The sequence below is a fragment of the Tursiops truncatus genome, chromosome 16 (genome assembly GCF_011762595.2).
Source record: "Tursiops truncatus isolate mTurTru1 chromosome 16, mTurTru1.mat.Y, whole genome shotgun sequence".
NCBI classification, from domain to species: Eukaryota; Metazoa; Chordata; class Mammalia; order Artiodactyla; family Delphinidae; genus Tursiops; species Tursiops truncatus.
The window spans coordinates 49,937,642-49,965,210 of NC_047049.1; the positions used below are offsets into that span (position 1 = coordinate 49,937,642).

General features: G+C 36.8%; 1 protein-coding gene across 7 annotated transcripts in view; it reads right to left on the reverse strand.

The window, feature by feature from the left end:
* CCSER2 (coiled-coil serine rich protein 2) overlaps positions 1 to 27,569 on the reverse strand; it is a 162,539-nt gene that overhangs the window by 89,119 nt on the left and 45,851 nt on the right. For all 7 annotated transcript variants that reach the window (XR_002174499.3, XM_019925751.3, XM_019925752.3 and 4 more), the window contains one exon: positions 5,127 to 5,217. Coding sequence is in view for 6 of the 7 variants with exons in the window: in XM_019925751.3 (XP_019781310.1) it covers positions 5,127 to 5,217 (91 nt within the window). In the remaining variant the exon portion in view is untranslated. The remainder of the gene's footprint in view (positions 1 to 5,126; positions 5,218 to 27,569) is intronic.

Below are 27,569 nucleotides of genomic sequence, written 5' to 3' on the forward strand. Positions count from 1 at the left end.
TCTAACACTCATCATACCCATTTCTTCTGATTTGATAAAGAACGAAATATGATGCCAAAAGTACCCTAGATTCTTTCTAATAACTTAAAGTCCTAAGAAGATAATGGCTGACACAGGTAGTATTCCTATCTATGACTAACAACTGGCTATGAAGATAGCAGGAAGAAATTACATATCAGAAAGTCTGGAAAGGATGTGTCATGCAGAAGGTTTTACAATATGAACAAGAAAGTTTTTTAAATGAAATTTGGTTTGAAAGGAGAAAAGCTCATGCTAAAAAAAAAAATCATGAAGTTGATATTACTAAATGCCATTAGTACTGAAAAGATAAATTTCCAGAAGAAAATACAGTAATTGGAAAGTGGTAAAGGACAATACTATTGACCTCATATGACTATATCTCAATAAAATGTTTAGCAAAAAAGTGGCCTTAGGAAATATATTAATAGCATGAAGTAAGTGCAATTTAATAGGCACCATAATTTGATGGGATAGGATTCAGGAAGTAATTAGAAAGATATCTTTTTCAACAGAGAAAAGTTTAAAACAGAACGAGTGGAAGAAAGATCACACCTAAGAAAATGTATACTATGGAAATTTCATAAACCTAAGGATGATGCTATGAATGTGCCAAATGCTAGGCTTTAATCTGTAGGCAATGAGTGGCCATTAGAAGTTTCTGAGCAAGAGAATAAAACAATACAACTATGCCTTTGGTATAACCAAACTGTTTATATGAGAGACACTTTAGAACAAAAAGCAAGCAAAGCTCAAATACCCACTGGTCCGCTAAAAGAAATTCAGATTCCAAAATTTCCTTAAGAGATTCCCTCACCAAGGTAAAAGAAAAATATAAAAGAAAATAGTCTCTCTTTTTAGATCCTCCCAAATTGCTACTCAAATCTAAAGTCCTTTTTCCTTTTATTCCTATTCCCTCATTCTATATTCAATTTCCCTCCACCCCATCTCTCCCTTTAACCTCTTTCCCTACCCCTCAAGCTGACCAGAAACCTAAAAAACTCTATACCTCTTAACCCTCCTTCAGAAGACGGAAAATTCCCTTAAGGTTGACTTGGATCTGGTCTCATCCTGAGCTGAGAGCCATAGCTACAGACTTTCTAAGGTCTAAACAAGACTGGGAGAAATTTCCAGAAGAATTTAGAATACTTTTAGCAATTGATAATCCAGGGCCTCCAGATTTATACCAATTAGTTCATACATTAGAAGGAAATCTAGGTGCATAAAAACAGTATAGAAAAAGCACAGTGTGAAAAACCTAAAGTTGACTGAAGAACCCACGACTGTGTAGTAGAGGAGGAAAGATTTTCTCAACTCTCTTAGGGCCTGAAAATAAAACTGATAAGATAGATTAATGGGAGAAAAGCATACAAATTTATTTAATATGTGACATGGGAGCCTTCATGAGAAAATGAAGACCCAAAGAAACAGTTAGACCTGTATATTTTTATGCTAGGCTTGATGAAGAGTAGACAGTCAAGGAGGAATGTGACAGGTTAAGGAGTCTAAGTGTGGTAAACTGGGGGAAACTTTAGCAAGGCCTGTTTGTTAGGATCTTCTTAGTCTAACTTTGTCTTCAGAGATAAGGATGCTCCTTTCCTCTAGGTATGGGGAAGGTGCCCCTCACATGACGGTTTTATGACCTGTTTCAGGGAAGATGGGCAAGAGGGGGAGGAAATCAGAGTGATTTTTCTGCTTCTGCCATTTTCTCAAACTCCTTCAGCTTAAAATATTCAATATGCCAAGGTGCCATATTTTGGGGTCGTGTGTCCTGAACTCCATCAATTGCAGAGGAAATCAGAAGTTAGAAAAGGACTTTCAGAGGCTGTCAACAAAGTATTTCCTGTGAACGTAGACTGGGCTCTGATTCAGTTCTGTAAGCAAAGGAAGAATAAATCCACTAGAGATTTCACAGATAGACTAACACCATCAGATAGCATTCAGGAATAGATGCTGAAAGAGATGTGACCTCGTCTCCCTCCTCCCTTGCCAGACTTCCACTGCTTGGAAAGAGACTTAGAAAAAAGCAGAATAAGACTCAGAATAAAATGATGTCCTTCATATATAACGAGATGCCTCCACCCCAGTAAATTAAACACTGGAGAAAGGAGTCTCTTGATACACTTATAGATAAATAGCAGGGCACTGAAAAACTGTCTTGCATTGCCTAAGAAATAAAGGAGAAAAAATAAGTGGGCAATTAGTCAAAGTGTTCTGAAGGAAAAATCAAGCACCCAATTTCAGGTTTTACCCTTAAACTCAAAGATAAAATTTTCTAAACAGTAAAGGACAACCCTGAAAATATATTATTGATATAGGCACTATAATATCAACTTTAAACGCTGTGACTATTATATAACCTCCCCCTCAGTGTCACTAAACCACCCAGTGTAGCTATCTCCAATAACTCAGACAGTTCCCAAGTCCTAGCCCATAACTGTCCAAGAAACATTTGACCAACAAACATTCTTTCCTTGTCTGTGCTACCACATATGCTACCTTAATAGGTTCACAAATGCAATTGCCAGATAAATATTCTCTTCATGGCCTCTTCCTTGAAATCCCAGATGACTTCCCTATTCATAATAAAGTCACAGCAAACTGTGTCCAAATCAAACCCAAACTAAAGATCTGAACAAGGTGCCAGTCTTCTTGTTGACAAAAATTCCACTGATACTGGCAGAATTAGTGGGGCTGAACCCATAAAATCCAGAGTGATCCATCCAAAACTCTACCCAAATTTGCACAGTAGCTTCAAAAACCAGAAGCTAAAGGCAACTAAAACCAATAGTCTAAGTATATTAGAAGACCCCTTAAACCTTGTACCAATCCTTGTAACATTCCTATCCTGCCAATAAAAAAACTCAGCAGCAGTGGGTATAGTCATTCAGGACCTCAGACCTATAAAGAGAATAGTCATTCCCTCCTTCCCAGTAGTACCAAATCTAAATACTGTTTTATCTTTGGTGCCTCTGAAGGCTACATATTTTAGATCCAGGTTCTGCTTTCTTCCGTGTTCAATTAGCTCAAAATAATCAATACTTGTTTGCCTTCTCCTAGGAAAATCTATAATATATGTGAGATGTTATACCTCAGGAGTTCCCTCCTACTTTTCACAAGTCCCCAGCCAAGACCTCAGAAACTTTAAATTGCCTTGTGATTCTACTTTTACCTAATATATGGATAACTTTTTGTTGTGCTCTAAAGATGAGGCAGGCTCTAAGACCAATGCCATCTCTTTACTTCCTGGTTTAGCTAAGGTTTCCAAAGAGAAGTTGTTATAGTTCTGTCAAAGTAAAATGCATTAGATAATTTATTCCATGGAGGTAAATCCTTCATTCCTCACTACCAGCCCTTAAAACTTCACATTAAATCTCCTGGATCATAAAGTCTCATTATTTTTTCCCTTATAATCATTAATGGTTTATGTTTTTCTTCTGTGTTCTAAAATACTTTTCCACTTGATCTTCCAGGCCACTAATTCAGATTTCAACTATGCTTTCTGTCATAGATTGAACTGTTTTGTTGGGAAATCTTCTTTTATAATAAGCTCCAGAAAGTATTGTGCTGCAATTGAATCTAAGTGCTCTCATTATCATCTCTTTCGGCCACTCTAATCCCGGGAGTTCTGCTGTTTTCCCTGTTCCTCTTCCTGGGTACTGGCTGTGGTTTTTCTTTCTCAGTTGACTAGAACTCAGCACTGATTGCTAGAGTATCCCAAGTGACAGCAGAACCACAAGAAGATGCAACAGTCTCTACCCCTGTGGTAGAGTAGATACTGTTCTCAGCTCTACACTCTGTCCTTCAATAGACTTATACATCCAATGTCCTCTGCTGCAGATTCGCACTGTGAATAGAGTATACTTCCAAGTCGCACTGCTCTTAGGGTTGGCCATGTAACTTGCTTTGGCCAACAGAATGTGGGTAGAATACCAGTGTGCTGGTTCTAAGTGAAGACTTTAAGAGATACTATATGCATGCTTCTCCGCACCCTATTGTCCTTCTGCCATCTGCCATGAGCACAACCTGCTCCAAGGAGTCCTGGTTTCAAAATGAAGAAGCAAGGAGTAGACCTGAACTCAGTCCCACAGTCTGAGCTATCCCAGCTAATACAAAGATCCATGAATGAGAAAAATAAATGTTTATTTTGAAAGCCACTGAGATTCTAAGAGTGATTATTATACAGCATCCTGGCAGCAGGGGAAAAGAAAAAACAAGCAAAAAAACCCTGACCATAAGACAAAAGTGAACAGCAAGCAGGCTCCTTGTACCTCGATGAAGCACTAGAACAACGAACCACGCTCTCTGAAATATCCTTGCATTTTTCTAGCAACATGTATAAAAAGGACTTCACTACCCTTTTTAGTTCATCCCTGGCCCCTGGAAGGCCTAAGAAACCTGGCAAATGTTGACTAACAGGGAATCCACAGCTCTCTGAGATTCTTCTTCCAGGAGGATCCTCATTTCAACCCTTGCCCCAGAGGATTCCTAGGCTGGTCTCTGGTTCCTGACAAGTCTTTAAGACAGAAAATCCTTCAAATGCTATGGCAATGGGGGCAAGAGCACCCAGGCCCCTCTTGCACATGGATTATCTAAAGCCCCACTCCAGCAGTTACTGGGATCCAGAGACGAAGACAGACCAGATTTGAGAGTAAAAAGGATAGAATGATTCATTCAGGTCACCATTTTCCCAGAATTGATTTTTTAAAAGTATTTATTAACTTAATGGTTTTTGCTGCTGTTTTACAAGTCAAATGATATCTCTTTTTCTCTAAATTTATGTTTTCTTAAAATCAAAATGAGATAAAGGAATAAAAAATTGGATAAGACAAAGGGAAAAAAGGACAAATCCTATCTACCAGATACTTTAGGATATAGGTATACAATCTTATTGGATCATACAGTTATACGTAAGACCTACAAAGTCAGGTTTTAAACATTTAAATAATTTTGCAAAAGAACCTGTTTAACATCACTTATGATAAATTCTCAGCCTGAAAAGGCTACCACCATAGAGATAAGGAAGTCTGTAAATAACAAATACCAAATTGGATGTAGTCAAGTAGCTCAACTATATACTTCTGAAGGTTCAATATTGTCCCCCCTACCATTCTCAAGAGGTGCATCCTCAGGCAGATCCACATCAAGCATAAGGTCATCATCCTCAAGGTCACATGATTCAAGATTATTCAGAATATCCTGTAAACAAAAGCAGAAAAAATGCTATAACCTAGCTCAGTGTAATCATTATTTTCAAACATCACTATATGAGAATCTTATTTTACTCAATGTTTGTGTGGTTAAGAATAGATTTTAAAGATAAAATTAAAAAAAAAATAGATTCAACTGGTTTACTTGGTTAAGCTATTTGTAACATCCTTTTCCTAGTCTTCTTCCCCACCAGTAATTTTTATTTGTATTTTTAAAAACTTACACAGTGCTCACTATCTGCAAGATATTGTTCTAAGCACTTCACAGATATTGATTTCTTCAGTCTTCACTATGATTTAGTGACTAGTATAATCTCCATATTATACATGATGAAACTAATGCACAGAAAATCTAAATCCCTGGCCAAAATAGAATGTGAACAACAGGAGGTCAATCTCCCGAGTCCACGCTTTTAACAACTTCCCTAATAACATGAATAATCAAAAATGGTAAACAATCTCACAGGATGTATTCATATTTGGTGTGGGAGGTGGTATTTTATTATCTCTAGGGATCTGACTACTCACATAAATTAATGAAGTGAGTCTTTAATGATGTCATTATTACATTTCCTTTCCTGAGCCAAACACCGATGCTACTACTACTTTCAGCACCACTACTGCTTCCTTGGTTTATCTTAATTTGTTCTTTCTCTACAGTAGGACTGGACTACTCAAATTGGTTATAAGCAGTCCCTCCTGGGTTCTATTTGCAATCTTGTTAGCTATTATCTATCCTTAGAAAAGTACTGTTTTGCTTTAGAAGACTCTTATTCTGAAGTCTAAATAACTAAATAAACAAAAACTAAGTTTAAGGTAATGAACTCAGTTTGACCTATAGCCCACTAGTGAATCCCTCCAGTCCAAAAACTGATCTAATACTGCAAAATCTTGCCTTAGTATATACAAGTAAAAAGATCACAAATTCACAAATCTTTAAATGGGACTGAGAGATTATGACCTTGAAAAACACTCACAGAAGGGGAATATCTACTTTATTACAGATAATATGAATAAAATTAGAAGTGTTTCCTGTATTGGATATTCCACACAAATCTTTTCAATTTTGTGTTGGGCCTTCCTTCCAGGATCCACTGAGAACTAAGAGTAACTGGAATAATTGTTATTATTTAAAATGAACAAAAAAGCTGCATAATTATTTAACCTTGGCATAAGAAAAAGTTATTTCACAGAACCTCTTTCCATTATGAAATATTTGCTGTTCTTAAAACAGTCTTCCTAAAAAAATCAAGGAAAAAAATGAATATGGAAAAAAAAAACTGCCAAAGGCCATAATGGACAATTCACAAAATAAATAGAAAATAAACGGCCAATAAATACAATGTAGGAAAGAATGCTACCACACCAATGTGGATCTATCATGATTTAGAGGAATCTAGTATCCATACAAACCATCTGGAGGCCAATTTGTTAAAATTTAGCTAAAGCCTTTTTGAAAAAGGCAAAGTCTTCCCTCCTAATAATTTATCCCTTAGAAACAGACAAATGCAAAAAATATATGTATAAGTGTGGCTATTGTAGCATTGGACAGAATGGCAAAACAAGTAGAAATGAGCTAAATGTCCAACAACAGAAAAATGGTTAAACAGGAAGTACGATATAGTCATACAACAGAATATGATGTTGTTCTTAAAAAAAGGTAATAAAAATATATTTACAGACATAGAAAGATGTTAATTGGGGAAAAATACGGACTAGTTTGTTTCCAATCTTTTGCTCTTACAAATAATGTTTCAACAAATCCCTATATGTCAACGTTAAATTGAAATAAATGAATCTGTATATCAGGTTGATGGTATAACACTCAGAGAGAAACTATTTCAAGTGGGGGAAAAAAATCCTCAAACTATTTTCAGTAATCACATTACAGATGGTAATAATGGTGTTGTTATTCTGAGACTTGTGTATATTGGTATTTGCTGAAAAATGGATTCTCATCTCAGGAAAAAGAAAATAAAGATGTAAAAAACAATGAAATTAAGTAAAAATTCTATGCTATGTTCCTGAGTATAAGTGGGAAGTATCAGTATGAACACAAGATGTTTTTCATCTTAAAATAAAAGATACATTTCTTCCACTGAAAAGGCTTACATGTTAACTGGAAAAAAAAAATCACGTCTCTAAAACAGCACATACAGAATTATCCATTTTATTAAAAAAAACTGTATAATATGCATTGGAAAAAACTTAGAAGAAAACCAAAACACAGGTTAACTATTTTAGGATTCTGAGATTTTTCTTTTTCTTCTTTTTTTTTTTTGATTAGAGTACCTGTATTTTCTCATTTTCTGCAGTAAGTATTATAACTTATATAATTTTACTCCTAAAATCATATCTTCAATTAAAAACGTTTGGCTATTTGTATGAATATGTGTGAAACAAGATGATGTTGGGCACCCCAGGCCAAATCTGACAACTAAAGACACAGCAAAGAATCAAAGGCAATAGAACCTCATTTTCTAAGTCCAAAGTAGGGCTTGCTGAGAAGCACCAGTCAGCAAAAGGAGCACTGTCACCACTGCCAAAAAGGTGTTCAACTTTTAATAACTAATTAAACTCTACATATGTTTTGTAGGGTTTTCTGTAGGTTTCATTTTATAACAAAGATTTAAAAACATAGTCTTAGGGAATGGGAATGAGCCTGTTCTAATGAATTCAAAAGTGGTCAAAAAATTGTATCACTTTGAGAAGTTACTAAGGCTCAATGGAAAAGTAAGGGGGACACAGTTAGCAATAGTTACAGAAAGGGAAAACCATCCACATTTATGCTTCAAGTTAACACTCATCAATAAATCATTATATATGATATTTCAGAAATTTATCTAGACACATGGAAAGATGCTCTGTAAAATGGTGGGCGGGGAAGCAATTATATATGTACAATATGACTTCATCTTTAATGCTGTAAAATACATTTAAATGTCTGAATGGTGATAAACCAAAGAATTGTTATTATTTTCCACTATGTGAGACAACATGCGCTTATGTTCTTTGTATTCCTTTTGATTTTGACTTGCTACACTTTTTTTGATTTTGTAATAAGAACATACTGCTTTTATAATAAGCAAAACTTCACACTTAAAACAGTGAACCTCCCTTAGCAACAGCAGGGAAGTTCAAACCACACAAGTCTAGCCTGCATGTGGGAATCCTCAACCCAGCCCATCCCCTAACCACAATAATAACCAGAGCCACCTGCCTCTCCCCTCTTCACTCGAGCCATTCTGGACTAGTTTGGGTGTCTGTCCTGGTGTTCCCAGAAAGTCTCACTATGTGAATAATAAATGTTTTCACATTCTCTTGCTACATGTGTGGCACCATCTTTCTCGACACTGAACAAATCTGGGGGGAGGGCAGTTGATCCTGCCTCCATGTGGCAACCACAAGACACACCATCAAAAATTCAACACATATGAAAACCAATATATGCAAGGCATAATTCTGGTTACATGATATATTCATGTAAAAAGACAATCCCTATCTTGAGAGTTTGCTAAACTACTCAATGATATTGCTGCCCTGGCATCCATTTTGTGTGACCAAGAAGTCTGCAGGGGCCTGCCCTAGATAACAGTTCCAGAGTCATAAGCAAATGTAAATTCCTAACAGGACTTCTCCAGCAGCCCTTGTGAGCAACAGTTTCCCCTGCCCCCCAGGGACTGCCCCTTGTGAAACCTTAGATAAGACCGCTGCTGAGCTTACCAAAACCCTGCACTTCTTGGTTTGAACTGCCCAATCAAGCCTTAGCCCAAGAACCTAAAAGCACTCCAGCCATGGACCCTAATAATAAAAGCATGTGCCCCAGGTTCCTGCCACTCTGTTTGCCCTTGTATGGCTCCTCGAGGCATGCCACGTTTTCCCATATGGCCCCTGCAGGCATGCCATGTACTTCCTCCAGGACCTGAGAGTAATAAACTTCTCTATTTCTATTTCCCTTGTGGTCTTTTGTTGAATTGGGGCTCACCAAACAACACCTTGGGGCTCTACTTAACAAATGTTAATTTAACAAAGTCACAACAACCCTCCAAATTTACTTGTCTCCCCTCAAACAGAAAATTCCTTCACAGTATGGTATTCCCAGGTGTCATGAGGGTATATCACATGGATATATATCTTGGCAAATCAGAGCCAATCTAAAACAAATTCAATTGCAACAAAAAAAATAAAATACCTAAGAATAAACCTACCTAAAGGGACAAAAGACCTGTATGCAAAAAACTGTAAGATACTGATAAAAGAAATTAAAGATGATACAAATAGATAGAGAGATATACCATGTTCTTGAATTGGAAGAATCAACATTGTGAAAATGACTATACTACCCAAAGCAATCTACAGATTCAGTGCAATCCCTATCACACTACCAATGGCATTTTTCATAGAACTAGAACAAAAAATTTCACAATTTGTATGGAAACACAAAAGACCCCGAATAGCCAAAGCAATCTTGAGAAAGAAAAACGGAGCTGGAGGAATCAGGCTCCCAGTCTTCAGACTATATTACAAAGCTAAAGTAAGCAAGACAGTATGGTACTGGCACAAAAACAGAAATATAGATCAATGGAACAGGACAGAAAGACCAGAGATAAACCCACACACATATGGTCACCTTATTTTTGACAACGGAGGCAAGAATATACAATGGAGAAAAGACAGCCTCTTCAATAAGTGGTGCTGGGAAAACCGGACAGCTACATGTAAAAGAATGAAATTAGAACACTCCCTAACACCATACACAAAAATAAATTCAAAATGGATTAAAGACCTAAATGTAATGCCAGACACTATAAAACTCTTAGAGGAAAACATTGGCAGAACACTCTATGACATAAATCACAACAAGATCCTTTTTAACCCACCACCTAGAGAAATGGAAATAAAAACAAAAATAAACAAATGGGACCTAATGAAACTTAAAAGCTTTTGCACAGCAAAGGAAAACATAAACAAGACCAAAAGACAACACTCAGAATGGGAAAAAATATTTGCAAATGAAGCAACTGACAAAGGATTAATCTCCAAAATTTACAAGCAGCTCATGCGGCTCAATACCAAAAAATCAAACAACCCAATCCAAAAATGGGCAGAAGACCTAAATAAACATTTCTCCAAAGAAGATACACAGATTGCCAACAAACACATGAAAGGATGCTCAACATCACTGATCATTAGAGAAATGCAAATCAAAACTACAATGAGGTATCACCTCACACCAGTCAGAATGGCCATCATCAAAAAATCTGCAAACAATAAATGCTAGAGAGGGTGTAGAGAAAAGGGAACCCTCTTGCACTATTGGTGGGAATGTAAATTGATACAGCCACTATGGAGAACAGTATGGAGGTTCCTTAAAAAACTACAAATAGAACTACCATATGACCCAGCAATCCCACTACTGGGCATATACCCTGAGAAAACCATAATTCAAAAAGAGTCATGCACCACAATGTTCACTGCAGCTCTACAGTGAACCTTTACAATAGCCAGGACATGGAAGCAAACTAAGTGTCCATCGACAGATGAATGGATAAAGGTGTGGCACATATATACAATAAAATATTACTCAGCCATAAAAAGAAATTAAATTGAGTTATTTGTAGTGAGGTGGATGGACCTAGAGTCTGTCATAGAGAGGGAAGTCAGAGAAAAACAAATACCGTATGCTAACACATATATATGGAATCTTAAAAAAAAAAAGGTTCTGATGAACCTAGGGACATGACAGGAATAAAGACACAGATGCAGAGAATGGACTTGAGGACATGGGGAGGGGGAAGGGTAAGCTGGGATGAAGTGAGAGAGTGGCATGGACATATATACACTATCAAATGTAAAACAGATAGCTAGTGGGAAGCAGCCACATTGCACAGGGAGATAAGCTCCTTGCTTTGTGACCACCTAGAGGGGTGGGATAGGGAGGGTGGGAGGGAGACGCAAGAGGGAGGAGATATGGGGATATATGTATAGGTATAGCTGATTCACTTTGTTATAAAGCAGAAAACCAACACACCATTGTAAAGCAATTATACTCCAATAAAGATGTTCAAAAAATTTAACAATTTAAAAATTTTTTAAATAAAATAAAATAAAATTGTTTTAAATGAAACAAAGTCAAGTCAAGACAACCTAAGAAACAACAAATTCAGCCTCTAGAACGTGGAAGAGGAGACTATATTCTGCATAAACAGTATGGTAAGGGCAAGGAAGCAAAAAGCATAATCTATTCCAAACGTTGGCAGAAACTTTTTTAAAAGGTGAAAAGTATTTTAGATTTTGCAAGTCTACAGAGAAAATCAAGTATATTATGTAGGTACTTATATAACCATTTAAAGTGTAACCTCTGGAAGTGTAAAAAACATTCTTAGTTTTCAGGCTGTGAAAAAAACAGGTGGTTGGCCAAATTTCGCTTACAGGACATAGTATTCTGATCTGCTCTATTCAAATAACTTCAAGTAGCTCATTAACACTTGTTATGGACTGAATGTTTGTGTGTGCATCCCCCCAAAATTCATATGTTGAAGCTCTAACCCTCAATATGAGGATATTTGGAAATATGGCCTTTGGGAGATAATTAGGTTTAGACAAGGTCGTGATGGTGGGGACCCGATCATGGGATTAGTGTCCTTAGAGGAAGCAAAAGAGACCAGAGCACACAATCTCTCTCCCCACCATGTGAGGATTCTGTTAAAAGGTGAAGAGGGCCTTCACTAGGAACTGAATCTGCCAACACCTTGATCTAGGACTTCCAGACTCCAAAACCGTAAAAAATAAATGTCTCTGTTCAAGCCACACAGCCTACAGTATTTTGTTACAGTAGCTAGAACTAAGACAACACTCAAACAGAGTGTAAGGGGAAGGGACAGAAATATATCTACATCATGAAAAACTATTTCAGCCATGTTAAGGAGTTTGGACTGTATCTCAATGACAGGGATATGACTGTTGAGTTTTAAGAAGTGACAAATTGAGATCTACATTAAAGAAACATTATTCTGGTTACAGTGTAGACAATGGATTTAAATCGGGGAAAAAAAGCAGTTTTGTAGCTACTGCAGAATCCATGTGGCATATGACAGCAGCCTGATATTAATTAGTGTCAGTGACAATGAAAGAATAGCAATTATAAGACACACTGAGGAGTTCGGATCTAAAGAACCAAAGTTAACTAAGAAGTAAAGAAAGAGCCATGAATGACTCCTTGGTTCCTGGATTTAGAAACAGGTGGGTGATTCCCATTCACTGAAATAAAGTACTAAAAAAGGATGACCAGATGTGATAGGAGATTAAAAAATTAATAAATAATATTAGAACCTGACAGTTTTGACATGCCTGCTGCATCTTTAAGAAGACATGTCCACCAGACAATTAAATATACAGGGGAGTGGAGTTGAGGTGTGGGAGTCACTACCACATAGATGACAACTGAAAGTTGTTGAATAATGAGTTTGACAAGAGACACAATGCTGACTGAGAAGACTGGATTCTAATATCTGTCTTAGACAGTTTTTCCCACATTCCCATAGAAGGTCTCTGTTTCTCCAATATCAGATTTTGAGAAGAGTAGTATCAGAGATATTATTAGACCTTTCAGAAAGGATTCAGGCAAAGAGATAAGAAAAAAATTATTATAATTTTTCTTCACTAGTGTAGAAATCTGTCATTTGTACACTCTAGGAAATGCATTATTATAGGAAGAAAGGAAGCCATATAAGCATGGAGACTGCTTAACATGGCAAAGTGTTTCTCTTCCATGTTTGTGATGGTGGCAGGCTCTTCCTCTCACTGGCAAGCCTGCATTTGTTGGAAGCCAACATCCACATATACCTGGGAGACGATCTAGCACAGCGATTAGCTGGGAGTATGACAATGAAAACATAAATCTGTATACTGTCTGGCTTCCAGAGGCTTCCCACAAATCTCACTGGAATTAAAACCCTGACTAAACACATATGAGCAGAAGTGCCACAGAACTTCCTTGGTCTCTGAGAATGCTTTTCCATTCAAAAAGAGTGAACTGTGAGATGGTGGGCCAGTGCTTCCTTAACGAGTTTCTCCTTCAGTAATACACTGAAGAAAGCCTAAATGTTTCTGGCAAATAAAGGACTTCATCACAAGTTTGTATTCATCACCATGCAGTAAAATTAATTTTTTCTTTTGGCATACAGTTTATGAATTTTAAAACACATATAAGTTTGTGTAATCACCAATATAATCAGGACACATAATTTCTTCACCCAAAGAAACTTCCTTGTACTATCCAGTTTTAATTACACCCTCTCCCACCCATCACCCCTAGCAGACAATGATCTGTTCTCCATCACTACAGCTGTTTTTTTTAAGAATGTCATAACTGCAATCATACACTACGTAACCTTTTGGGACTGGCTAATTTCACTCGGCAGAATGCCTTTATGATTAATCTAAATCATTGAATATATCAGTAACTCATTACTTTTTACTAGTGAATAGCATTCCACTAAATGGATGTAACAGTTTGTGCGTCCATTTACTCACTGAAGTAAACTGGTTTTTCCAGTTTTTAGTTATTATAAATAAAGCTACTACGAACATTCATGTACAGGTTTCTGTGTGAATATAGGATTTCATTTCTCTAGAGTAAATACCCAAGTGAGTAGGACTGTTCGGTGATATAGTGAGTTTATGTTTAACTTGATAAGAAACTGCTAAACCATTTCCCAGAATTGCTGTAACAATTTGCATTCCAATTATCATTGAGACCAGCCCTTCCCATATGCCCCTCCCCAGCTTGACTGCAGACTTTAAAGTAGACCTTGTTCCCAGTGTGGGACTCTGCTACCTGGTTCCAAAGGGCACAGTGGCAAACTTATTCATGAAATACTGTGTTTGTCCGCTCTAACCTGTCTGGGGTTACATGAATAACTAACACAAAGTGCTTTTCTTTGTTTTGCCCAACTTGGAATTCACTCAGGCAGAAAAGCTGTGGGCACTGCTCAAAAACTACTGTAAGTCAAACAATCCACAATCACCCTGGGGCAAAAGATTATAGTTGATATAATAGAATACTAAAAGACTGAGAAAAAAGGCTGGGGAGAGAATTTCTTTGGGAAATTAGGTAATTCAAAAGTGCCATGTATGTTGGAAATTTAGAAAGCCACAAAAATGCCCAGGGCAGAATGTATTCTCAGTAAAGACCTAAGAAAGCCCAAAGCTTTCACCTCTGGCTGATCTCTAGGCCCAGAAAAAGTAGCAAGTGAAGGCTAAGGTAGAACTGTAAATGGTCAGGCTAAAGATTGAAGGAGTGGCCCAACACAGAGCCAATATGCAGACAGAGACACTGAATGGGTTTTTTTTTTTTTAATTTTGACTGTAAGATCTTTTAATTCTCCTTCCTTTTAATTCTTTGTTGTTTCTCTGCCTCCTTCTCTTCTTCTTTCCCTTATTCCCTTCCTCTTCCTCTCTCCCTCTTTTTTGCTTTTCTTTCTTTCTTTCTTTCTTTTTTTTTTTGCTGTACGCAGGCCTCTCACTGTTGTGACCTCTCCCGTTGCGGAGCACAGGTTCTGGACGCGCAAGCTCAGCGGCCACGGCTCACAGGCCCAGCTGCTCCGCGGCATGTGGGATCTTCCCTGACCAGGGCACGAACCTGCATCGGCAGGCGGACTCTCAACCACTGCGCCACCAGGGAAGCCCTCTTTTCTTTCTTTTTATTTGCCATCTGGCACTCAAGGAAATCTCTGCATAAAACACTAAATAAACACAAGCTAAAATAACACACACTTCATAGACCACACATGAAAAGAGAGGCTTTGGAAAAATAGTTTAGAAAATTCACTAAAAAAAAAAAAAGGGGGCACTTCCCTGGTAGTCCAGTGGGTAAGACTCCATGCTCCCAACGCAGGGGGCCTGCATTCAATCCCTGGTTGGAGAACTAAATCCCATATGCATGCTGCAACTAAGAGTTCACATTCCGCAACTAAGAAGCCCACATGCCACAACTAAGAGTCCGCATACCACAACAAAGATCCTGCATGCTGCAACTAAGACCCAGCACAACTAAAAATAAATAAATAAATAAATAATAAATTTTTTTTAAAAAAACAGCTATAGCCTAAAAAAGTAACAAAAACAAACCCTAAGAAAGATGAAGGATATGATTTCCAGTGTTGCTATATTAAAATATTTAAAATGACTAGTTTTCAACAAAACCTTAGGGACCTGCAAAGAAAGTATCATCCAGTCACAGAAAAAAAAACAAAAATTAACAGAAATGATCCCTGAGGAAGCCCAAGCACTGAACTTAATAAAGGCTTTAAATCAACTATCTTAAATATGTTCAAACCTCAGGCAAAGTATATTTAACCAAGTACAGAATATCAGTGAAGATATAAAACATAAAGGAATGAAAAGTAAAAATTCTGGAGGTGAAAGTATAACAATTTAAGAGAAAAACTCCTAAATACATAAAACAAGTATTAACAAACACAAAAGGAGAAATTGACAGTAACACAATAATAGAAGAAGACTTTAAAACCCCACTTGCATCAACAGACAGATCATCCAGACAGAAAATCAATAAGGAAACACTGGCCTTAAAGAACGTGTTAGACTCATTAAACTTAATAGCTATCTACTGGACATTCCATCCAAAAGAGCAAAATACACATTTTTTTCAAGTGCACATAACACATTCTCCAGGATAGATCACATACTAGGCCACAAAACTAGTCTCAAATTTAAGAAAACTGAAATCACATCAAGCATTTTTCCCACCACAACACTATGACAACTAAAAATCAACTACAAGAAAAAAAACTGAAAAAGACACAAACACGTGGAAGCTAAAGAATATGCTACTAAACAAACACTGGATCACAGAAGAAATCAAAGAAGAAAGAAAGAAAAAAAAAACTGGAGACAAATGAAAATGGAAACACAATGCTCCAAAATCTATGGAATGCAGCAAAAGCAGTTCTAGGAAGGAAATTTATAGCAATACAAGAAAACATCCTCAACAAAATACTAGCAAACCAAATTCAACAATACATTACAGGGATCATACACCTTGATCAAGTGGGATTTATCCCAGGGATGCAAAGATGGTTCAATATCTGCAAATCAATCAGTGTGATACAACACATTAACAAATTGAAGAATAAAAACCATATGGTCATCTCAATAGATACAGCAAAAGCTTTTGAGAAAATTCAACATCCATTTATGATAAAAACTCTCCAGAAAGTGGGTATAGAAAGAATATAATAAAGGCCATATAGGATAAGCCTAAAGCTTATATCATACTCAGTAGTGAAAAGTTGATAGCATTTCTTCTAAGATCAGGAACAAGACAAAGATGCCCACTCTTGCCACTTTTATTCAACATAGTATTAGAAGTCCTAGACACAGCAATCAGACAAGAAAAAGAAATAATAAATGGAAAGTAAGAACTAAAACTGTCACTGTTTGGAGATGACATGATACTATATATAGAAAATTCTAAGGACACCACCAAAAAACAGAATAAGTGAATTCACTGAAGTGTCAGGAAATAAAATTAATATACAGAAATCTGCTGCATTTCTATACACTAACAACAAACTATCAGAAAGAGAAATTAAGAAAATCCCATTTACAACTGCATCAAAAAGAATAAAATACATAGGAATAAGACTTTTACTCTGAAAACTGTAAGACAATGATGAAAGAAATTGAAGATGACACAAACGAATGGAAAGATATATGTCCTCACGGACTGGAAGAATATTGTTAAAAAAAATCATACTACCCAAGGCAATCTACAGATTGAATGCAACTTCTATCAAAATACCAATGGCGTTTTTCATAGAACTAGACGAAATAATTCTACTAATCTTTTGTGGAAACACAAAAGACCCTGAATCTTCATGACTTTGCATTTGGCAATAAATTCTTTGGTATGACATCAAAAGCAGAAGTAATAAAAGAAAAAATTAAATTGGATTCATCAAAATTAAAAACTTTTGTGCATCAAAGGACATTATCAACAAAGTGAAAAGACAACCTACAGAATGAAAGAAAATATTTGCAAATCATATCTAATAAGACTCTAGTATCCAAGATACATAAAACCACAAAAAATCCAATTTTTTTAAGTGGGCAAAGGACTTACATAGACTTTATCTGAAGAAGATATACAAATATCCAACAAGCACATGAAAAGATGCTCAACATTATTATTCATTTGGGAAATGTAAATCAAAACCACAATGGAATATCACTTAATATCCAGTAGGTTGACTATTTAAAAAAAAAAAGACAGTAAATAAGTGTCATCAAGTATGTAGAAAAACTGGAAGACTTATACATTGCTGTATAAGACTTACACATTTTACATTGGGAATGTAAAATGATTCAGCTGCAATTAAAAACAAAACAAAAACGGTTCAGCAGCTCTTCAAAAAGTTAAACACAGAATTACTACATAATCCAGCAATTTCACTCCAAGGTATATACACCTCAAAAATTTAAAGCAGGTACTCAAACAAACACATGTACATGCATGTTCATAGTAGCACTATCCACAACAGCAAAAAGGTAGAAACTGCCCATATGTCCTATGTCCATTAATGGATGAATGGAATGTACATATGATGGACTATTATTCAGCTTTAAAAAGGAATGGACTCCTGATACATGCTACAAAAATGTGGAAGAACCACAAAAACACTATGCTAAGTAAAAGATCTGGGCACAAAAGGTCACATGTTGTATAATTCCACATATGAAATATCCAAAATAGGTAAATTCATACAGACAGAGAGCAGATTGATGGTTTCCAGAGGCTGGGGAGGGGTGAATGGGGAGTAACTACTTAAGTGAGTACAATCTTTACTTATGGGTGATGAAATGTTTTGGAACTAGACAGAGGTAGTGGTTGCACAGTATTGCAAATATACAAAATGCCACTGAAATGTTCGCTTTAAAATGGTTAATTTTATGTTGAATGAAATTTCACTCAAGAATAAAAAAGAGCTTTTGAAAATTAAAAAATATTGCTCAAATTTCTAAGAAAATTACTTGTACATTTAACCTTTGATCCAATATCACCATTCTATATATCTATCCCCAAAATGCAAAAAGACAAGGCTATTTATTAAAGAACTAGTTGTAATAGCAAAAGCATAATATATATGTTTAGAAGCTGAGGGGTGGTAAATATATTCATATTTGCTTACTTTTTCTAAAAAAAATGAAGTAATAAAAAATTAATTTAAAACTTTTAAACAAATATCTGTATTTTCATACTCCTTCTCCTACCTTAGCCTCTATAATATGCTATTCTTATGTAATATGAATGTTATTTGGGTGTTTGTGTTGTTTCCAATATTCTACTATTGCAAATAATGCTTAAACGAATCCCTAAAAGTCAAAAGTAAAATAATATACACAAACCTGTGTATCAAGTTCATGGAATAACCATTCAGAGAGAAACTATTACAATAGAAAAAAAGAAAGAAAGAAAAAAAATCCTCAAGCTGTTTTCAATAATTATATTGTTGGTGGTGGAATTATTGGGTTGGCCAAAAAGTTTGTTTGGGTTTTTCCATAACATCTTACAGAAAATTACAATATTATTCTCAGACCTTCATAGGACAATAGTCCCATCTACTTTGCATTCCTAACAGTAGCCTCTATTAAAATTTCACCAAACAGTTTTGCTTCACAGTACTAGATAGGGTATAATATCCTTTTCCGTAAAACATTCAGCTAAGAAGACCAACTACTTCACATAAAGCCTGTTTAAACTTTCACTTGAACTTTCATCTTAATCCCATCAACCAATGCATTACTATTTTCTCTCAGTCTAAAGTGGCCCCAGTTAAGACATGTTCGTCAACATGTTTTGATACCAAAGTACATGGGGGTCTGTGTCAAGGAGTCCCAGAAAGGTCTCTTCTACACCTGGTGACCATTTTACCCACTCACATACATAAGGCCTTAGGTCCCCAGAGGGGAAGAATTAAGAGCCAAGGGACCCTATCCCTTCTGTCAATCTTCACTTTCACTAATCTACCAGAACACTGTCCCAGGTGATTCCAAGTCAGGTTTCTCAATTTTACCTTTGCCTTTAAGCTTTTAAAATTCCTCCAAACTGGGATAAATACAGTGGTATTGTTCAGGCCCCTTTAAAGTTGTAGAACCAGCATTAGCTCCCATTGGTACACTCAATCTTCAACACTGCTGCATTAACACCTTTGTCTTAACCTCATCAATGTCCAATATATTCACTATATTTCTCATAAACATCGACCCCTGATGGGACGAATCCCTTAGCTCTCCCCTTCTGTTTTCCTCCCTTTTCTTTTTAATGACTTTTTTTTTCATCTTTAACATCGATAAGGGAAACTGAGACAACAAATCTAATAACGTTTCTCAGCTGCTTGGTTTTACAACAGTATTGTTTCATGAGGTGCCCATGTAAAAGGGGCCCTCTTAATCACAAGAGTTACCATGACCTGGTTATAGGGCATATTCAGTAGATAAATAACCTTCATATGAAAAGCATCAAGTCAATCCAGCATGGCTTGCTATGAAGTGCACAGACTCTTCATCTGTGGTGTTCCACTTGGCATTTATAGAAGAAATACAGTCTCTCTTCTCAGATAAACAGACTTTACAGCAAGTTTTATCCAGTCCACCAGGCTACCCACTCCCTCAGGTAACCTACTATGGACAGCCATCTGTGATTGTTCTACAGTGAGCTGTGGGTCCTATGTCAACCCAACATTCTCTTCCACTCTGTAGCATTCAAAACCAAAGATACTACCCCTAAATTAGTCACTCTCGCAATCCATTTTACTAAAAGTTCTTCAGGAAGTTGACACAGATCCACAAAATAAGACTACTCCTTGGCACTATAACCCTTGGTTTCAGTAGTTTCTTGTGTTTTCCTTCTCCCTAACTGGACCACCTTCCTGGTAACCAGAGTTCATAACAGTACTGCCTTTTGTCCTAGAATAATCTCTCTCATTAGGGGTGGCTTTAAAGTTATTGGTGGTAGATCAGACTGACTGAAATCTAAGCTTGGCCCAGCATCAGGATCAGCCCCAGCACTCTATATTACTTTCACTTTAGCTATTATAAGTAACAATAGCCAGCACATTATATATTTAGTTTGCTTATTATTCTGCATTTCCTTCTGTAACCAGTGAGCCACCTCATTGGGGATTGTGTCTCCCACCGTTTCTAAATTCTATTCCACAACTTTTGGCTTTAGTAATGGATCATAGCACAGCTGCAGTTTCATATCATGAGTAACTAGATAGCCATCCAAGAATCAAAATTTCTTCATCCCCAGTCCTTTCATCCTTTCTCTTCCCACAAGCTACAGTGAGGCAGGGTTATCTAGCATATTCCACTTTTTCTGACACCAACTACAAGGACTTTTGACACTAATGATCCAGAGTTAGGACAAACTTCACAGGTTAAGGGCACAGTCTTCCACAAGACTGACATTAATTCAGACATCACTGGCCAAAAAAGCTCAGGGGTTCCCAGGCCCTGTATGTCCTACTAACTGCCTACAAATGCAGAGGTTCCCGTGACTCCCTCAGGTTATTCACTAGAACAACTCACAGAACTCAGGAAAGCAATATACTTCATGATAAATTGTATTATAGCCAAAATGGTATAAATCAGGACAAACCAAAAGAAGAGACACACAGGGCAAAGCTTAGGATGGTCACAAACGCAAAGCTTCTGTGTTCTCTCCCCATGGAGTCAGAACAGGTCACCTCCTTGGCACACGGATCAGCAACGTATGCAGAGAGTATGGTTAATTAGGGATGTTCACCTGAGATTCAGTGTCCAGAGTTTTTATTGTAGTTTCATTACAAAAGCATGCATGGTTGAATCATTGGCCACATGACTGAACTCAATGTCCAGCCCACTCCCCCTGCTCCCCAGAGATCAGACTAATAGCAGAGGGCTCAACACCCCAACCCTCTAATCACATGTTTGGTTTTTCTTGCATGGCCTACCCTGACCTTGAGCCGCCCTGTTAGCATAAATTATTAGGGCCCACAGTGAACAAAAACACTTCTATCACTTGGGAAATTCCAAAGATGTAGAGGCTCCCACGCAGAAACTAGGAACAAAAGCCAGCTGAATTCCTCATTATACAACACAAGACTTACTATAAGACATAACAAGACAGTAATCAAGACAGAATGTGACTGGCAAAAGGACATGTAGATCAACAAAAAAGAACAGAGAGCTCAAAAGTAGACCCACACAAATACACTCAACTCATTCTGACAAAAGAGCAACAGCAATTTAATGCAGAAAGGATAGTCTTCTCAACAAATAGTGCTGGAATTCTTAGACAAAAGTTTATGCAAAAAAATTAACTCAAACATAGGTGTTACACAAAAATTAACTCAATATGGATCACAGACCAAAATGTAAAATACAATACTATAAAACTTCTTGAAGTAGAAAAACAAAGTAGAAAAACTACATGACCTTGATCTGTGAAAGAAAAAATTAAGTTGGAATTTATTAAAATGTTTGGTCTGTAAAGGATACTATTTTTTTAACATGTTTATTGGAGTATAATTGCTTTACAATGGTGTGTTAGTTTCTGCTTTATAACAAAGTGAATCAGCTATACATATACATATATCCCCATATCTCCTCCCTCTTTCGTCTCCCTCCCACCCTCCCTATCCCACCCCTCTAGGTAGACACAAAGCACCAAGCTGCTCCCCCTATGCTATGTGGCTGCTTCCCACCAGCTATCTATTTTACATTTGATAGTGTATATATGTGAAGGACACTTTTAAGAGAATGAAAAGACAAGGCACAGGCTGGGAAACACATGCAAAACACATATCTGATAAAAGACATATCCAAAATATACAAAGAACTCTTAAAACTCAACAGTAAGAAATGAATTTTAAAATGGGCAAAAGATCCAAACTGACACCTAAAGATATACAGATGACAAGCATATGAAAAGATGCTCAACATCATTTGTCATTAGGGAATTGCAAATTTAAAACAATAACAGGATACCACTATACACCTATTAGAATGCCTAAAACACAAAGCACTGACAATACCAATTGCTGGTGAGGACACAGAGGACCTAGAACTCTCACTCACTGCCAGTGGAAATGCAAGATGGTACAGCTACTTTGCAAAACAGTTTGGCAGTTTCTTATAAGGCTAAACAGTCTCACCACGTGATTGAGCATTTGCACTCTTTGGTATTTTCCCAAATGAGTTGAAAACACCTGTCCACATAAATACCTGCATGTGAATATTTATAGCAGCTTTATTCATAATGGCCAAAAATGAAGCAACCAACATGTCCTTTGATAGCTGAATGGATAAACGAACTGCGGTACAATGCAATATTATTCATCAATAAAAAGAAATGAGGTAGCAAGCCACAGAAAGACCCAGAAGTATCTTAAATTCATATTGCTAAATGAAAGAAACCAATATGAAAAAGCTATGTGCTGTATGATTTCAATTATATGACATTCTTAAAAAGACAAAATTATAGAGATGGTCTATACATTAGTGTTTGCAAGGAGTTCACTGCAGGGAGGGATAAACACATAAAATATAGGGGACATTTTTTGGATGGTGAAACTATTCTTTATACAAGACATTAAGCATTTGTCAAAATTCAATGATCTTTATAGCACAAAGAGTAAATCTTAATGCATGCATTTTTTTTTTAAGTTTATGAAACAACCTCACTGAAGGAGGTGAAGGGAATAAAGCACTGTCCAAAGTAACTGTGGAAATGAATGGAGTCTGCAAGACTAAAGGTAAAGGAATTCTATATAAACACCTTACTTTAATTGATAAAGGTGTTTCCTATGGGGGTACAAATTAACAGTTCTTAAGTGACTAATCATTTAGGTTAGAACAGCAACTTCAACAACTCCTAAAATTCATAAAAGGCATTTAACTCCTCAGCCTCAGTGTCCTCACTAACCATAACTAGTTTATAACATCTATCTGATTCAACTCACAGAATTCAGTATTTTCTTCATAAATATTACTAACTATGCATCTACTCTATGCCAGGTCCTATGCTAGGTAAAAGGGACCTGGTAGTGAACTAATTACTCTTTTTTTTTTTCTTTAACAAACTACTTTTATTTTTTTAATTCATTTTTATCCGAGTATAGTTGATTTATAATGTTGTGTTAGTTTCTGCTGTACAGCAAAGTGAACCAGTTATACATATACATATATCCACTCTTTTTTAGATTCGTTTCCCATATAGGTTATTACAGAGTACTGAGTAGAGTTCCCTGTGCTATACAGTAGGTTTTTATTAGTTATTTTACATATAGTAGTGTACATATGTCAATCCCAATCTCCCAATTTACCCCTCCCCTGCCTTTTCTCCCTTGGTAACCATAAGACAAACTACTTTTAAATTCACTAACTTTTTCTCTGAAACACAGGCTTTGACCCAGAAGGAGTTTAGACAGTCCAATAATTCCATTTTTATGAAAAAAGAAAAAATGCTCAGAAAAAAATAGTCATGGTCCCAGTACATAGACAGGAAGTGTGTATAAAGATCTGAAATAGAGATATTGATATAATATTTAAATTATATCTGTCTTATTCTAAAATCTGATTTGTAAACATCACTTGTCTTTCTGATTTGAGATACAAGATTTTTCTTCCTTTCCACTTTATTAATTCCACAGCTTCATCTCTAATTTCTCTCTACTTCACACTTTATACTATTAGTGTGCAGATATTCCTCTCACACATCACGATTTTGTGATCACTCCAGGTCACTGTACATGCTATTCTTTATGCCTAAAATGCTCACCCTCCCTTTTCCTTGACCAGTTGGTCAACTTTGTATCCATTTTTCAAAACTCAACTCAGATGTCACTTCCTCTTAGTATATCATGCACATGCTAACACAGCATGCATGATATCATTTAAAAATTATACTATTTTGAATTCATAAAGGACAAAGACAGCCTTACACATATTCAGTAATTTCAGCACTTAACAGTGTGCCTGAGACATAGCAGAAGCTCAATAAATAATTACTGAATTGAACTTCATATTAAACAGATTTAATCTACAAGAAACAATATAGAGTGAAGAAAAACATTATGTTTAAAGGGTCACAACAACCATGTGTGATAAATTTAAACTTTGTTTTTAAACCTAAAAGTTACATTAACAGGCCAAAAAAGAAGCTATGCTAGTAATTAAATAGACATGGGAAATTCACTAGTCTAGCTAAAAAAAAGGAAATTAAGAAAAATTTAGTTTTCCCATCTCATTCCGTCCCCTTATCTGTAAAATAGTTAAATGAGTTGGATTACATCCCTTCTATGCATTCAAGTTCTGTATTCTGTATCAGAGCATACTGTAAATATTAATGTCAGTTTGAGATTTTCATTTACCTATATCAGGACGGTCTCAACTTTCTGTAAGCTGTCCCTCCACTATTACACCTATGCTAATGTCACATTTTTAGTTACTTGCAACTTGCCATTATGACACGTGGTACCTTAGAAACTTACTTTGTAAATAGATTATGTCACAATGTGTATGGAAAAATACTGAATAATATTAAGCATTATATTTAGTTTAAGGGTTTCCATTTATTTTGAATTAAATGGCATGTCATCATGGCACCCATTTCAAAAAGTATGTATTGAGTCTTTATTTAGTGCCAGAAACCTAAAAGAATGATGAGAGAGAGAAATATCAACTATATTCAAGACATGTAGTAGGAACTGGAGATTAAAAGCAACTAGACAGACCTATATAAAGTGAGCACAGACCATGGAGAGCCAGTCAAGGAGTTTACATTTGACATTATAAGGAATGGGAAAATCATCAGGAAAATAAGAAGTCAAACTGATAATTTAGGATGATTCTGGCAAAATGAATGAGAGCAACAGTACTAATCATAACTTCTAAACGGGAGGAGGTGACACTTTTCTCCCCTACCGTCAATGAGTAACTGAATTTCATCAGCTGTACCCTCTAAACCCGTTTTCAAAATTGCTGACCCCACTACATCTTCACTCTGCCGTCACTTTAGCCCAAGCCACTACCACCCCTCACTTGAATGACAGCTTCCAGCATACTTTCTCTCTCTCTTCTAACTCTATCTTTTTTTTTTTTTTTTAATTTATTTATTTACATTTTTGGCTGTGCGCAGGCTCTCTCTAGTTGTGGCTACTCTTGTTGCGGTGCACGGGCCTCCCATTGCAGTGGTCTCTCCTGTTGTGGGGCACGGGCTCCAGGCGCACAGGCCTCAGCAGTTGTGACCTGCGGACTCCAGAGCATATGCCCAGCAGCTGTGGTGCACGGGCCCAGGTGCTCCACGGCATGTGGGACCTTCCCGGACCAGGGCTTGAACCCGTGTCCCCTGCATTGGCAGACAGATTCTTAACCACTGCGCCACCAGGGAAGCCCCCTAATTCAATCTTTATACAGAGCGTTTTTAAAATGTGAATCAAATTATGTTCCTTTCCAGCTTAAAATCCTCCAACAACTCCCCTTCAGTTTTTAGGATAAAGATTCAAACCCTTTGTGCTCCATAAAAGCTCTATACTAATAGCCTCCTCTCTCCTGCCACTCCTCCCCTCTGTGTCAGTGCTCAGGCCATACTGGCCTTCTCATATTTCCCCAAACACTCCATGATCCCTTCCTACTTCAAGGCATTTCCATATGCCGTTTACTAAAACACCTGACATTCTTCCAATTACATATACCCTTTTTACCTACTGTATCCCTGGGCCAACTAAGCCTAAACATCATTTCCTGAAACAGCCTTACCTTACACTCACACCAGACCAGGTTTTCCAATAATACACTTTCACACTTTGTAATTCTCCTTTGTAGCACCTTCTCCACATATCGATTGAAGATAATGAGTTAGCTAAATATTTCAACTACATGTGCCTTAATAGAATATAAGCACGAAAACAGATCCTACAGCTGTCTTGATCACTGTATCCTCAGTGCTCTGCACATCATGGTCACTCAAATATGTTAAATGAATTGATGGATACCTTCCACTGGAGGTCAGAGGAAGAACGGCGTAGCAATGACAACAAAGAGAAAATTAAATGCCTAAAAATATTCCATAGACTTTTCATTGGTTTAAAAAGTTAACTCCTGAATCTTTAAAATTATCTGCAGTGTTCTAATGTAGGGGTCAGCAAACGTCTTCTCAAAGCCCAGATAGTAAATATTTAGGTTTGTGTACAATAGTCTCTGTTGTAACTACTTAATAGTGCCACAGTAGCATGAAAGCAGCCACAGACTACATGTAAATTAAACTTTACATATACGTAAATTTACTTACAAAAATGGGTGGGGCTTCCCTGGTGGCACAGTGGTTGAGAGTCCGCCTGCCGATGCTGGGGACACGGGTTCACGCCCCTGTCCGGGAGGATCCCACATGCCACAGAGCGGCTAGGCCCGTGAGCCACGGCCGCTGAGCCTGAGCCTGCGTGTCCGGAGCCTGTGCTCCGCAACGGGAGAGGCCACAACAGTAAGAGGCCCGTGTACCACAAAAAAAAAAAAAAGTATGGGCAGCCTCAAGGCTGTAGCTTGCTGGTTCCTGTTAATATACCCCAAAGAAACAGGAAACAGAAATTAAAGCCAATAAAACTAAATACGAAAAATAAAAACCAAATTTGATATTCTAGTATTCCTCTGCTACATTTCTAGACCACAGGAAATTCCAAAATTCAGTGCAAAAAAACCTATGGGAGTCCTATTCCCACATAAATTACTGCTAAGAATATTATGATATTCGGCATACATTTAAGTCTCAATAAAGTCTAGCAACATCAGCCACGAAGGTAGAAACCCAAATCTAGCCAGCTCTTCCCTTAGTAAAACACAGGAAAAAAATGTGTAATAAAACGTGTTAGCATCATGAGGCATAACTACTTACTGATGTGTCAAAAGCATTCAAGCAAGAATTTGAATCTACATTTCAAAGTAAAAAAGGTTCTATTTAAATGATAAGGTTAAACCTGCCTACTATGTGAACATAAGTCAAGGCTGATAAAATAGAAAAATAAAGCTAGACACTTTCAGGGAAAATCTGGTTCAACCACTTCTTTAGCCTTCCATAAAAATCCTTCCAAAAATAAAAGCACTCCATGTGATGATTTAAAATTATCAATCCCTAAATATATCAGTGTTAGGAAATCAGTCATTGTGACATTGTAATTCAATTCCTCTGCAATGAAAGCTCTTATATTGGTCACAGCACCACAGCAAAGAGGGTTGCGATTCGCTGTACAACAGTGAAAATGTTTTTGCCTCTAATTGTTCACA